Source organism: Puma concolor, chromosome D4, assembly GCF_028749965.1.
Source record: "Puma concolor isolate L17-30 chromosome D4, mPumCon1.1.hap2, whole genome shotgun sequence".
Taxonomy (NCBI): Eukaryota; Metazoa; Chordata; class Mammalia; order Carnivora; family Felidae; genus Puma; species Puma concolor.
The window spans coordinates 6,881,678-6,896,595 of NC_141679.1; the positions used below are offsets into that span (position 1 = coordinate 6,881,678).

Genomic DNA, 14,918 nt, shown 5'->3' on the forward strand with positions numbered 1-14,918 from the left:
ACTAAGTTGGATGTAAATTTTTAAAAAAATTGGTTAAAATGTAATATTTATGTTATCAATATTTTACTACAATAAAAAAAATCCATTTTTTAATCATAAAGAAAAAAAAAAAAAAAAGACCACAGCATGTGCGGTAGGCAGAACTCTCAGATGACCACCCAAGATTCCTGGTCCCTAGCTAATCAAACCCAAACCTAGGTACCGTCATGATCAGGTGACCTTAACACTGATTACCCAGGTAAGCCTGTGATAGGAGTCATTGAAAAGCCATCAAAGCAATGAGCCATTTAAGTTTCCCTTAGCTGGTACCACAAGGAAAGGTCAGATTCAAAGCCCAAGAAAGATTCAATGCAACAGCACCGCTGCTGGCTTGAAGATGGAGGGAAGCAAGTCACAAGGAACACGGCCGCCTCCAGAAGCGGAAGGACACCGCCAGCTGACAGCCCGGCAGAAACAGGAAGCCCAGCCCCACAAACCTGAGCGAGCTAGACGCACATTCTTTCCCAGAGCCCAGCTCAGCTGACACCCTGACATCAGCCTTGTGAGACTCTAAGCAGAGTCCAATCAGGCCCACCAGGACGTCCAACCTGGACCACGCACGCTACTCTAAGATACACGCACGAAGACACACGCACGCTATTCTAAGATACACGCACGAAGACACACGCACGCTATTCTAAGATACACGCACGAAGACACACGCACGCTATTCTAAGATACACACACGAAGACACACGCACGCTATTCTAAGCTGCTAAGGGCGTGTTCATGTCTTACGCGTAAAAGAAAACAATCACGGGAAGCTCTCCCTAAGTGCCATGCCACAGTTCAAAATGGCCTGGCTTTCTTCAACGTCAGGCCTACATGGAAGACGACTAGGGGGCAAAGCCCTCTCCCTACTTCAAAAGCCGCCCGCCCCCAGCTGGAGAATAACACTGGGAATCCGAGTTGAAAGAATTAGGTCTGCTCCTGCCTAACAACCGTGACCCCGTACACACACCAGATGTAGACTCTGTTCGTTGTCAGGGCCATCCTAGCACGGGCCGGGTGTTCCTGCACGTTCTTGCCAGGGAAGCTTTGCAGAACCAGCAATCCTGAGGGGTGCAGATACGTCCCCATCGGGAATGAAGAGCAGGCTCGCCGGAAGAAGTGGAGCCTCCAGGCTCGCGGACCTCACTGGCTGTGATGCAAACTGCTGCTCCCGTGGCATCTGTCTACCTGGGGTCCCTCCACGTCAGCAGGGGGCAGGGAAAGCGACACAAACATGAAGCTCATGCTGCATGCTGCGCTCCAGATAGTAAAATTCTCTGTCTCTGACGCAAGACTCGCGGGACTTCTGCTGGCACCCACGGAACAGTAATAACCTAACTTATTAGCTCGCAAGTAGGGTAAAATTCCAGATTCTGACACTATTATACACAGAAGTTTAAATCAGGAGATCAATGTCGTTACATTATACATTTCAATGGAATAAAATACCCTTCTTGAATTTTCTTAACAAGATAATAAAATCTACATCACACCTGAGATACAGAAAATATCCAATAAGTTTAATCGAGCCCTGCCCTCTCCAGACACTCATCCCCCCACATATACACGTGACGGACCGGAGAAGAGTGGTAGCTGCCTCCAAGATATCAGTCCGTTCACAAGACGAGGGACAAATTAGTTTCACATTATCAATTTTTGACACATGCGTTCCACATAAAGAGCTTCCACCCATATGATCTCATTTAATCCCTACCCAGAAACCGAGGCTCAAAGCGGTCAGTCCTCACAGAAGAAACTGTAATGGACCCTGCAGGTCTGGAGAACAGCGCCACACAGAAGCCGGGGATGCAGACAGAGTGAGCCCTGCGGAGATGCAGGGGCACGGTTGCTCCAGCAACACAGCTGTGTCCTGAAGGCACGTTCTTCCTCCCCGTGGGCTACGGGAGCTCTTGTCGTGACTGGGCTTCCTGAGGAATGTCAATGCCACTGCAGAAACGGCTAGAAACCACATGACACAGAGAGGTCTTTTATTTAAATGTTCTGACTTTGTTTTTAATGGAAAATGAAGAAATCCTTAAGGTAAGAGGCTCTCCTGTCCTGGATGAATTTGGACTTGGTCCCCTTGAGTGTCCGTGGCAAGCGTCTGCTTTGTTTGTAGGCGGTGGGGCCTCATCTTGTGACAGTATCACTTGAGGGTCTTGCTAAGGTTGGAGAAGCCAACGCCAACACAGGTCAGCAGCACTTTATCCCCACCCTTGAGTTCTTCGCCACATGGCTTGGTTTCAATTTTAAACATAATCTGGAAAAAGCTCTTCAAATGCCGCAAAAACTCTATCCTGAAAAGGAGGGAAAAAAAAAAAAAAAGGAGGAAGGAGTGAAAAAGGAATTCGATTTTCAAAACAAATTCTCCTTCCCCCACATAGAACCCAAGCTTTTACTTTCACAGATCAAGAATATCTAAAATTAAGAACTGCTCATCAAAGCTCATTGAACAGTATTTCTTCACAGCCTGCCAGTTTCCAAAGTGGATTTAGACAGCCTATAGAGATGCACACGATACAAGATAAACACATTTTTAAAAGGTCCAAGGTGAGTACATGACACAGAAGTCATTCGGTCCCACGCAGCTGAGGGGACATAAACACAGCGTTAGTCTTGAGCAGCGCAGGCAGAGACACATGTACTCCCGTGACTCGCAGCATCATGAGGTAAAAACCAAGAAGATGCCAAAATAGAGCAAAGTCTTTCTCTTTGCTCCTCAACCTCAACAAAACCCTTCCATTCACACCACACAGATTTACTGACTGTCTACTATGTACCAGGCACTGTCCTTGGTGCTGAGGATGTTGCAGTCAACAAAAAATCCCTTCTGTCATGAAGTGTTCAATCTAGTGAGGCAGACAAGTTAAATATTCTTTAAAAGTACTATGGAAATTTAAATAAACAAGGAGGGGGTGGGGGGGAGAAACTTGGATATGACAAGATTTGTGTGTATATGGCAGGAGGCCAGGGAGGAGCTCACAGTAAACATGACAAGGAGTTTCACGGGGCGGTTTCCTGTCATCTCCTTTAAGACAGAATGATGGCTGCATCCCAACAGCACCTTGGGAACAGCAATTGCACGGAAGGACCATGGGACAGGCAAGCGACTTCTACTGGTCTGCCCTAGCCGACTCAACATCTCCCCAAGCTGGCCCAACCAGAAGACCCACCAGGAGTGTTCACTGAACACACAAGTTCCTGAAGGTTTTACTCAACTAACAACTGGTAGGGAACAAGGGTCCAGTGGCAGAGCCTGGAAGCACAGGCCAACACAAAGACAGGCCCTCCCCACCCCTTACCAGGCCCCATCTCCCCAGGGCACAGGGGCCAGAAATCTATTGTTTACAAGTAACCCTAGTGATTCTTTTCAGGCAAGTTTGGGAACACTGGCTTAGTTAAAAAGAGATGGTCTGCATGTCTATAATGAAATATCCAGCAACCTTGTGTTGCCCCCCAAATGAACCATCCAAACTCCCTATCCTGGCCAGATGCCTCTAATGGGCCTGCTATGGAATCACGTAAAGAGCTTTCAAAAGACTGATTCTAGACATAAAGACCAATGGGAAAGAATTGAGAGTCAAGAAATAAACTCACATACTTATGGTGAGTTGATTTTCAAAAAGGGTGCCAAGATAATTCAATGGGGAAAGAATAATCTGTTCAACAAATGGTGCTGAATGACTCCACATACAGAATGATGAAGTTGGACCCTCTCTTCCCAGCATACATAAAAACCAACTCAAAATGGATTAAGAACCTCTAACAGCTAAAACTATGGAAGTTACAGAAGAAAACAGCAGTAAATCCTCATGATCTTGGGGTAGACATTGGTTTCTGTGTGTTGTTGTTTATTTTTGAGAGAGAGAGAGACAGAGCGTGAGTGGGGGAGGGGCAGAGACAGAGGGAGACACAGAATCCGAATCAAGCTCCAGGCTCTGAGCCTGACAGAGCCTGATGTGGGGCTCAGACTCACGAACTATGAGATCATGACCTGAGCTCAAGTTGGACGCTTAACTGACTGAGCTACCCAGGCGCCCCAAGTTTCTTAAATACAACACCAAACGCAGAGTGATAAAAGAAAAGAAAAAAAGCCACACAAAATGAGACATCATCAAAATTAAAAACTTTTGGACATCAACAGACATTATGAAGAAAGTAAAAAGACAGCTCTCAGGATGGAAAAAAATATTTGCAAATCAAATACCTGATAAGAGTCTGGTATCGAGATTATATAAAGAACTCTTACAACTCAGAAAACAAAAACAGAAAGACAAGAAATACAATTAAAGATAGGCAAAGGATGTGAACAGACATTTCTCCAAAGCCTTACAAATAGCTAATAAGCACATAAAAAGATGGTCAACATCGTTAGTCATGAGGGAAATGAAGACACCACTATGGGGTCCCACCTCACAACCTATAGAAGGGCTACAATCAAAAAGAGAGAGAACACAGGTGTGGGTGAGGATGTGAAGCAGTTAGAATCCCTGTTCGCTGCTGGCTGGAAGGGAACACGGTGTGTTCCCAGTCTGGCGGTTAAATCCTAAATAAGAAGCTACCACATGACCCAGTAACTCCCCTCTCAGGTACGTGCACAGGAGAAATGCAGCATACGCCCACCAAAGGCCTGACACAAAGGTCTGCGACAAAATTGCTCAAAAACAGTCAAAAAGGCAGAAGCAACCCAAATGTCCATCAACTGCTGCGTGGCTACACAAAACGGCAGATTATTCGGCCTAGAAAAGAAAGGCGGCACTGACCCAGCCACAGCACAAACTCTGAAAACCTGACACTAGGGAAGAAGCCGGACGCAGAAGACCACACGCTGCAGGAGCCCATGTATGTGAAGTGGCCACAAGAGGCAGACCCTGGAGGCAGAGAGCAGACCAGTGGTTGGCCAGGGCCGCGGGGCCCGGGCCAGGCATGGGGAGGGCCGGGGGCCACTGTGAACGGGCAGAGGGCTTCTACCTGCGGTGCCCAACATGTTCTAAACTTGTGGTTACGGTTACACGACTTCGTGAGTACTCTAAAAACCACTGAACTGCACACTTTAAATGGGCAAACTGTGTGGCACGTGAATTATATCTCAACACCACTGATTAGAATACATATATATGGTATCTGTGAAGTTCAGAAGACATACTGAACCTGGTTCCCGCGCTTACACAGTGTAGACACAACTGAGCGCGGGGCACCTCCTGGGGTGCATTTTCTACCCCGTCCTGTCCCTCTGCCCTTCCACCTACACAGGAGGGAAAGGGCAAAAAGGAGAAACGGGGCTGGGACAATCCCTCACCCCGTCCGGCTGACGTGACCAGCATTTCAGGGACTAAGAGAAGAAAGAGTAACTACCCCAGAAAGCAGTTCTGGTGCATGGGGTGCGCTCGCAGGAAAGCCCCTCGCTTCTCGGCTCTCTTCATCTCCATCTTTAAAGCGACAGCCCAGGGGTACCTGGGTGGCTCAGTCGGTTGAGCGTCCGACTTCGGCTCAGGTCATGATCTCACGGTCTGTGAGTTCGAGCCCCGCATCAGGCTCTGTGCTGACAGCGCGGAGCCTGGAGCCTGCTTCGGATTCTGGATCTCCCTGTCTCTCTCTGTTCCCCCCCCACCCCGCCCCCCGCCCACTTGCTCTCTGCCTCTCTCTCAGAAATAAATAAACATTAAAAAATTAAAGGAATTAAAAAAATAAATAAAGCGACATCCCATCTGCCAACTCTCCGGCGAGGCTTCCCCAGCCGGCAACCTCTCTGAGATAGGACAGCATTCCCGGCCCTGCTCGTGGTGTCCGATTACTGCTCGTGCGCCATGGGCTCACAACTGCCCCGTCCCCTTTGGGTAAAGCACCTCCAGGGCAAAGACCTTGTCTACTGCTCAGAGCCACTCCAGCTGCTGGGCACCGCTGGGTGAGGAGGCAGCAAACAGAAGTCAGGAGCCAGGGCTAGTCCTGACAAGTGCCGTCCACACTCCTGGCAGGGAGGGGAAGTCGCTTCTTCCCCTGCTGGCTTCCCGGTCTTCTCACCAACTGAACATTTCAGTTTCTCGCTCTCTGTCCCAGCCTCACCACACCCCCCAGCCTGTCCCAGGAGAGAAAACAAACACATCAAACCCACGGATCAACAAGCTGCATCCGTGGGCAAAGCTTCCAGCTGGCAGCCAGGGGGAGGGCACAGCCACCTCACCCCGTCTGCGTTCTAAGGAGAAAACAGTCTGTTCTCTCGCGGCCTGAGCGCTAACGCAGCCCAGGCACGCTCCGCTCCCAGGGCCTCCCCGGCCGGCCGCACCGTGAATGAGTCGACTGTGCTGGAAAACCCAGACCCCCTGGGCAGCTGGCAGAATCCCCGAGGGGCCCCCGCGTGCTCCTGGGCTCCCGGAGAAGGATGCAGGCCTGCATATTTGCAGCTCCAGGGTATTTGCGGCCTTTGGACCTGGTGGGGTCCACGTTTTACAAGGTGTTCTGCCGGCCCGCCCGCCCGGCTGAGGAAGCCCGCCTGAGGGGCTGGGGGCAGCCCTCGGAATGTCCTCCCGCCTCCGGCCCGGTTCTCCAGAAGCCGAGACCCTAACCACAGGCGACGCTAAATCTTAACGGTCTCCTGAAGGGATGAAACAAGTCATTAACCAAGTCACATCCTCGCAGCCGGCGCCCTTCTCCGCCGCCCGCACCCAGGCCCGAGAGGCCCCACTCCCGCCCTTCCCTCTCCCCCGGACGCCAATGGCATACCGCGCGCCCTCGCCTGCTGGACACAGCATGCGGCCGCCGGCCAGCCGGGAGTGACGTGTGGCGCGCTCACGGCAGCCCTGTCCCTCAGTGGAGCGGCGACCACCTGCATTGCTCCGTGTGCCTGCAGAGGTGACTGGGATTCTTTCTACACAACCCCCGCGCGAGGGTCCGAACCCCTGACTTAGACAATCATACCTGTCGTGAGCTTCTCTGGTTGTTGTTCGGGAAAAAGTGATCTGTTTTTAGAAGAACAAAACCGAAAACGACAACCTCCTTTTCCATGAAAGCCTCCAGTCCGTCTGACAAGCAGGTTTCAGAGAATCCTGGAGCACACAGAGCAGTCTTCCTGTCTATTTGCCAAGTGGGGGCTGTTCCGCCACCATTGTTGGTCAACAGGTGGAGGCCAGTGGGCTCCCGCTCACCTGCCCACCAAACCCCAAGTGCCCGGGACCTGACAGGTGGCTCGCCCACCTCTTAAACACAGCCCCCGTTGCCTTCAGAAGCCTGACGGAGGCGATGAGAGGTCGCGGGACAGCGCTCTCTCGGGCCGCTCCACAGACACAACCCGGACAGATGGTCCTGCCTCCTGCTCCACCAAGGCACTTCGATATTAGGGCTGCCTGCTTCTCAGGCCTCGGGCATTGCTCTGCAAGTGGAGGGGAAAGACCCGGGAACAGGAAGAGAACCTGCTCAATGGCGTCCCCAGAGTCATTACACAGCAGCTTTTAAAAAACACACTGGCGGTGCTTTTTGTGGCCAAACAGTGGCTTTCCCAAAGCCCGCTGGCCTCTGTTCCGAGAGTGAACGTGAGCTCTCGGCCGAACTCGGCCTTGGGACCCACATCCCTCCCAGCCTGGCTCCCTGCCTCCTGCTGCCTTTACAAACCGAATTTTGTTTCATCTGGAAAACTGACGATATCGTGTGCTTTTCCCGTATGCCAGCTCCGTGCTGGGGCTCTGACTGTGTGATAATAAGAGTGCCAGGGCCCTGCAGCACCGCAAGCACCCCCAAATGTGAGGTGCGGCGGCGCCCCGCCAGCTTGCAGACAGCAACTGAGCGACTGGACCCAAACAGCCGGGCGTCATTCGCAGGCTGTGCGCCAGACCAGGGGAGCCCACTGTCCCCATCAGTCAGTGACAAAAGGGACACCAGGCTCTCGCTCCCCAGCTCTTCACAAGCAGTGGAAAGAGGTCATTTATTAAAGTTAGAAAAAAACAAAGTGGCATGATTTATTTTAGACTTCGAACTAAAGATAGAAGGAGATCGTTTTACGGCAGAATTTGAAACGAGGACTCTGAAAAGATGTGGCGTGGCACCCTGCCCCAGGCAGCAAAGTGCGTGGAGCCCAGCAACGTGGATGCAATCCCAGCTCTTACACAAGAGCTCAGTGCGTCAGGGACGCAGGGACTCTGGACGAGACTGTCTCGATCAGAACCCCACGGCTGGCCCATGTGCCTCCGGGCACGTGGCTCGACCTCTCTGTGCCCCAACCCCCTTACCTGTAAAATGTACAGCGAAGGGTACCTACCTGCTTTTATCACCCCCCCGCATAGGGTCATCATGAAAACTAAGTGAATTCATATTCTGAAAGCACTTCAAACAACATCTGGACAACAGTAAATACTGTAAGTGCTTGTTAAAGAAACCGACCCTACACAATTCTCGGGAATAGTACGTAAGTTGGGAATGGTTTGTTTAGTAAAACAACTGCAGGAAGTTGCTCATAACGGACACAGATTTAGAGTCGCTGAACAGACAATTTATGGTGACTTCAGGCCTGAGAATACCCAACGCAAGTTTACTAGGCCTCCAGGTGTCCAAAGTGACCTTACTGGGATACTGGACTTCCCAGACAGAGGGGATGTGGAGGCAGGAACCTCGCTGTTCAGCACAGACTGAGCTCTGTCAGGCACACCGCACGGCTGGGAGGACTAGGTACCCGGCCTCATTAAAGCCTCATACCACCTCCACAAACCCAGGGCCGCAGGACCACTCAGCCACCTTCACTACCGAGGACACAGATGCGCAGACCCGCTCAGTGCCTTGTCCACGGTCTCCCGTGCTCCAGGGCAGAGCCAGAACTGAAACGCACACAGGGGGGACTCTGATGCCTGCGCACCGGCAGGACGCAGAACGCTCTGGTAACCGCAGCCCCCAATCGTGAACGATTTCCAAAAGCGCCAATTAAGATGCTCATTAGTATTTTCCTTGCTGTTAAACCTGCTTTCACATAAAGTGTAAATCCTCCCCTAAACTGTAAAGTTAAGCGTTTTGAGGGAAAGGCAGAACCACCACCGCCAACTCTAACTATCTAAAACTCAACGAAGTCAACAGAAATAGAGCATACACGTACCGGCATGCCATCCAACCCTATTTTATTCTACGGGGAAAAAACATCTCTCTGGCCTTCCTGAAGAATTTCACACATACAGACTTACTTTCTCAAGTAACACAGGAAGCCAACGGCAATCTCCTGAAGTAAGACAGAGGGAAGAGGGAAAGAACACAGAGACCCTTATTTTCCAGAAAGGATTTGAAAGCAAGAAAAAACATCCTCCTTACTCCCAGTGCTCTGTCAACAGACATTTGAAAAGCTATCTATAAAAATCAAAATGTGCAAAGGGCCAGAATACATTTCTTTAAACCAAAGAGGGTCTTGCTTCTGGTTTTCATTAGAAATCTGAGGTTTCAGAAAACGGATTTTTAGGACTTTAACTGCGCATAAAAGTAAGTGCGACAGTTTGACCTCAAAAGCTCCTGAACTGGATTAGGATAAACTGCTCCTCCCAAGTGTGGCTGTCCTCATTGCGGATTCCATCCCTTTCCACCCTTCACCGTATACAAGTACGATGTTAGCTTCGCCTGCTGCGTCCCTGAAGGACATATATTTCTTCCCACCTTTGCCCCTTTGTCACTTTGGACCGCCAGAGCCTTCCACGAGGATAAAGGATCCCAAACAGGGGCGCCCGGGTGGCTCAGTCGGGTGAGCGTCCGACTTCGGCTCAGGTCATGATCTTGCGGTTTTTGAGTTCGAGCCCCACGTCAGGCTTGCTGCTGTCAGCCTGTAGGCACAGAGCCCACTTCAGATCCTCTGTTCCTGTCTCTCTATCCCTCCCCCACTTGTGCTCTCCCAAAAACAAATAAATAAAATTAAGAAAGAAAAAAAAAGGATCCTAAACAGATCCTTTCAAAAATACAGCTTTCAAAAATAAACCTCCTTACCCCCACGCTAATGCTAGCTTACCAGAAAGTACCGAAAAGAAGGGAGGCAGTCCTTTCCCACCCATGGCAGCCCCTCTTACATGAAGCCCTGGGAGGCAGGTAACCCACAGGACAAATGTCCTGTAAGTCTGAGCCCCAAGTCTTAAAACACATAATTTTACAATCTGTCCTATTCCTCTGAAGCTCCATTCAGAGCAGACCGCTTTGTTTTCCCAGGAGACGGTATAATTTTAGGCAAGGTTTCTGGAAGACAGGACACTGCAATTAATGTTTGGTGAAAAGTGAGTCAAGGAGGACACAGGAACTTTTAAAAATGTCAGTCACATCTTGGCCATCTCCGCAGGGGCTGCTGACTTGAAAAGATTATAAAGGCCCTGTAGCCAAACTGAAGAAAAAAAAAAATCTCCAAAAGAAAAAAAACCGTCAAGGAAAAATAAAAATATGCATTCTGTTTTTCACACCACGTTCTGCCAAACCCCATGGCCCACGACCACATGCATTTCAAGACAGGGCCTGGTGCTGTGTGAGCAGGAGGCCTTCTGCTGCCCTGAGGCGGACAGATGTGGGCAAAGCAACAGCGGTGAGAACGGCTGCCCGGCTGAAGGGGCCATGGCAGCCACAGACTATCAGCAGCTTCCAGGAAACTCTCTCCGGGAAGCAAATCTCTGCACTCGGGGGTGCTGTGCTCCTAGCCCTGACCTCCTCCTCTCCGAATGCCTGAATTACCAAGTCTATCTCAGCAATGCTGACCCCTGGTGTGAGTGTGCCATTTACTCAATTTCGGGTCCCATGTCCTGTGAGATACTTTAGACGAGTTATTGGGAGACCGTGTGGTCCTCACCGGCTTCCTGCTTACCAGTCTTCCCCCACTGTTAACAGAATGGACTCTCTCTCTTCCACCTCCCTGTTCAAAACAACCTCCCCCCATTAATCAAAAAAAAAAAAAAAAAAAAAAAAAAGAAGCCTCCTTAAGAATGTCTTTTGAGCTCTTTGTCTCCAGGCCCCTGGAGCCATGGCGGAGAACGCAGCACCCCATGGCTGCGCTCGCCCCCTCTCTCAATGTGATGGCACCATCATTCTTCAGTTATCACAGTACTGTACCTTTCAGACATACAGCATCGGTACCATGATAACCGAAAAAGGACAGTTCAGTCTCATATCTACCTGAAAACTTCCTCCCATGAGGCCCAGCCGGCCCTGCTCCCCACTCACCGATGAGTACGAATGATCTTGAGTGGATAAGTACACACTCGCAGACATCAGCGCTCCAACAGGCTGTTACGGCAACGTCAAGTACTATTAGTGGGAAATGCTTCTCCCCCTGTGCCGTGTATCACTGAAGTCTTCTGAGAGCTGCTCTTTTTGGAGAGTGCTTGCTTTAATGCCTTAGCTGTCAACTCTGGAGGACACCCACAGCCTCAAACTCACCTCTCTAACTTCCCCACTAGTCCAGCAGTATGCCTACGAACTCTGTCTCTTCCTCCGGCTTTCCAGCCTGCTCACACCCTACCATCTTGGACAAAAAGACAGTCCTTTTTGCCACAGCTAAGGAAAAGAGGGATTTAAAGAGCAACAAAATCCAAGCCATTAACAGAACCAGTTTACCTTTAAAATGGAAACAAAATCTGATACACAGACAAAAGAACTGTCTGGTATTTCTCACGTAACTCTCATATCATGGGAATGACACACAGGAATGATGAAGCTACAAGAAAGGATGTGAAGCAAAATCCTCGCTAAATACTGGGTTTAGGGTGACAACCTCCAGTTCATGTAAGCAACGGTACGAGAAAGCGTTCACGGCGACACACTATACGCAATACGACACCTGGGTGGTTTTGTGCAACTGCAAGATTGAACTGGATGGCACGGCGCAAGGTGGAAGAAAAACGACTCACGTGTAGGGAGACAGCGGTCCTAGCAGGACTTTGGAGACATCCTGCTGTCCAAGGGTCATGAGCAACAGACCCAGGCTTTGGTTGGTCGAGTCAACACATCCACCCTGTAAACACAAACACTTTCAAGATTAATCGTTCTACCAACCAGAAAATGGAAAACCAACAAAACAGAGAGAAGGAAACAGACCCCAGACACCCAGAATATCTGAAGCACAGAAGAGCAGGCAACAAAGTTCAAGCAATAATGAAACACAATACCGGTCTTGTAAGAGTGATCCTTACACCAAGTAACTTCAAGGGGGTAAACAGTTAATAAAAACAATTGCAGGGGCACCTGGGTGGCTCAGTCGGTGGAGCATCCTTCGGCTCAGGTCATGATCTTACTGTTTATGAGTTTGAGCCCCACGACAGGCTCTGTGCTACAGCTCAGAGCCTGGAGCCTGCTTTGGATTCTGTGTCTCCTTCTCTGCCCCTTCTCCTGCTTGCACTCTGTCTCTCTCTCTCTCTCTCAAAAATAAATAAACGTTAAAAATTTTTAAAAATTTAAAAAAAAAGAACTGCAATCGCGGAGACTACGAGAATGAATAGACACTCAAGTCTACTGAGGCGCATCTAGTGAAAAACGCCACTCTGCCTTTGTAACTAAAGCCGCGGCAGGACATACGGGCAAAAACGTGTACTCGGTTCCATAGCTGAATACCTAGGGCTAAATGAAGGTTGTTTCTATTGATCTGATCTGTCACGGAGCACCACAGTTAAGGTGACGTGAATGGAACATCACCTTCCATGGGCACCACCTGTGCACACACTCTGTCACACTCAGAAACGGCCGGCCACGCTCGAGGGGCCTCCACCTCTCCCTGTGCACGCCTTAAACCTGGGCAACGACTATGATCACCCCCTCGGTTCTTACTGAGGGTGCGTTATTCCCCTCCCCCCAACTCCTCCTTCCTTTTCTTCCGTATCAGTACGCAGAACAAAACTCTCTCCTGAGATGCAACTGCTTTGGCTGCCCTTCTTCTTTCGCTCTTGAATTTGTCCACCTCTGTCGCCATTTTGCTTCAGCAGAGGCTTGCATGACAGCTGTTGACATCTGTGCCCTTAAATTTGTCTTGATCTCTCATCATTCCTCCTGGGGTAATTTGATTTCGAACCATTCAAACTTAACACTGTCCACAATGAAAGCAGGATGACCCTGGATCTCTATGTATTTGGCACACGTCACCGTAAGAAACCCGGTTTCTAACACAGTGCATCCCTGTCCGAGGCGAGGCTCTCTCGGACTGTGCACCCACTGTTTATGTGGGTACGCCTCTGTCCTCTGTTAGTGCGGGCAGGGTAGCGGATAAATCAGTTTTCAGGCACAGACACTCATTCTCTGTGTCACACTCTGTGACAACAGTCAGAAAATAAAGGGGTTTCTGCTACAGCTGGCCTTTATGAAAATCTACTGCTCTTCGCAAACCACTGGAGATAGTAAAGAACAATATTCACCTCATTTAGCAAATTTTAAGAAGAGTTACTGCGTACGTATTTCTATCTACAAAGGAAAACCTGACCCACACGGAGAACAGGAGGCCCAAGGAAACTAACTCTGTTTGACGGAACTTTGCTCCCTCTCACAACTGTCTAAAGTTAAACTGTTCTCTTCAGTCTCTCCTTCTTATCACTGTGTTGCTATTCTACCACGCTCACGGACTTCTAGTACGCGCTAGACCGATATTTTAGTGCGATAAATATGTTAGGGTCTGTGCACAGGATACCACGGAGGGAGTGATGGGGCTACCCCCGAGGCATGGGGTGTAGAACCTGTACTGAGTGGCTCTGGTCTTGTGGCAAAGATGATACAGGGGCAGGAATAGGGATAATTCAAGTGGAGCCAGTGCTATGCAGCAGGGGGGTGTGGCCACTGGGGCTGCCAAGGCGAGCAGGAGAGGGCTGTCACCCGGCTGGCAGCAGAGGGAGGCTCTGGGGAGGGGGACGGGAGCTGGCCCTGGAGGGGACAGCAGGAGGATGGGGGAAACTGGACCCAGGGCCAGCAAGGAGCAGCCAGGAGGCCAGCGAAGTGGCTGCCTGCTGTCTGCAGAGGAGAAGGCGAGACCGCGGGGAGAAGAGGACATACACAGACTGGCTTTTCTAACCAGGTTGAGTTGAGGGTTTTGACTTTATCTTGGGAAAGTGAGAAGCTGGAGAAGGTCTCTGAGCACAGGGGTGAAACAATCAGATCAGTATCTCAGGGGGAGACCTGATCTACAGAAGATGCTAGAGAGGCAGGCGGACGCGAGGAGGGCAGCAGGTGGTGGCAACGAAAGGCAGACGAGAAACGCAGCCCCAGAGAGCCTGTGGCGTAATCAAGGGGGACTGGGAACAGAGGAGACATAAATGAAACGAGGGATTAGACCAGAGAGTTAAAACGTTGGTAAAAAAAATAAATGGGACCCTCCAAGGGATGGATTTTTTTTTTTTAGGTTTATTTACTTATTTTGAGAAAGACAGAGACTGTGTGTGTACAGGGGAGGGGCAGAGAGAGGGAGAGAGAATCCCAAGTAGGCTCCATGCTGTCTGCACAGGAATGCCGGGCCTGACACAGGGCTCGATCTCATGAACCATGGGATCGTGACCTGAGCTGATATCGAGAAAAAGAAGTTGGACGCTTAACCGAGCCACCCAGGTGCCCCCAAGGGATGGATTTTATGACTCATTTAAACCATATCATATCACACACCTATGAAAAATTATTCAGGAAAGCATAAAGTGTTTTCATCCTTTTGACAATTAAGGATCACAGACACACAGTTTTCTCAATGATTAAAAACAAAGGCAAAAAACCTGGTCCAGGCATAAGGCGATGGTATAAAACAGAACTTAACTGGAGCGTAAAGAAAAAATAAAATAAAATAACCTAATCCAGATTGCACGTTTCCTCTCGGGTGGACTGACGATGGGCTGTGCTCTCACCCAGAGGCTTACAATCTGCTCTTTACAGGGATGTAGCATACACTCCAGCTGTGCTCGTGGGCCCCCACTGGGCTATTCTGTAACGTGATG

The 14,918-nt window shown here is 49.9% G+C and overlaps 1 protein-coding gene across 6 annotated transcripts in view; it reads right to left on the reverse strand.

Annotated features, from left to right (window-relative positions):
• Positions 1–1,529: 1,529 nt before the first annotated feature.
• The window catches only part of RCL1 (RNA terminal phosphate cyclase like 1), a 97,751-nt gene continuing 84,362 nt past the window's right edge, over positions 1,530–14,918 (reverse strand). For all 6 annotated transcript variants that reach the window (XM_086684892.1, XM_086684888.1, XM_086684890.1 and 3 more), the window contains 2 exons: positions 11,871–11,974; positions 1,530–2,327 (listed from right to left, as the gene is read on the reverse strand). In XM_086684892.1, coding sequence (XP_086541018.1) covers positions 2,177–2,327; positions 11,871–11,974 — 255 coding nt within the window. In that variant the 3' untranslated portion in view covers positions 1,530–2,176. The remainder of the gene's footprint in view (positions 2,328–11,870; positions 11,975–14,918) is intronic.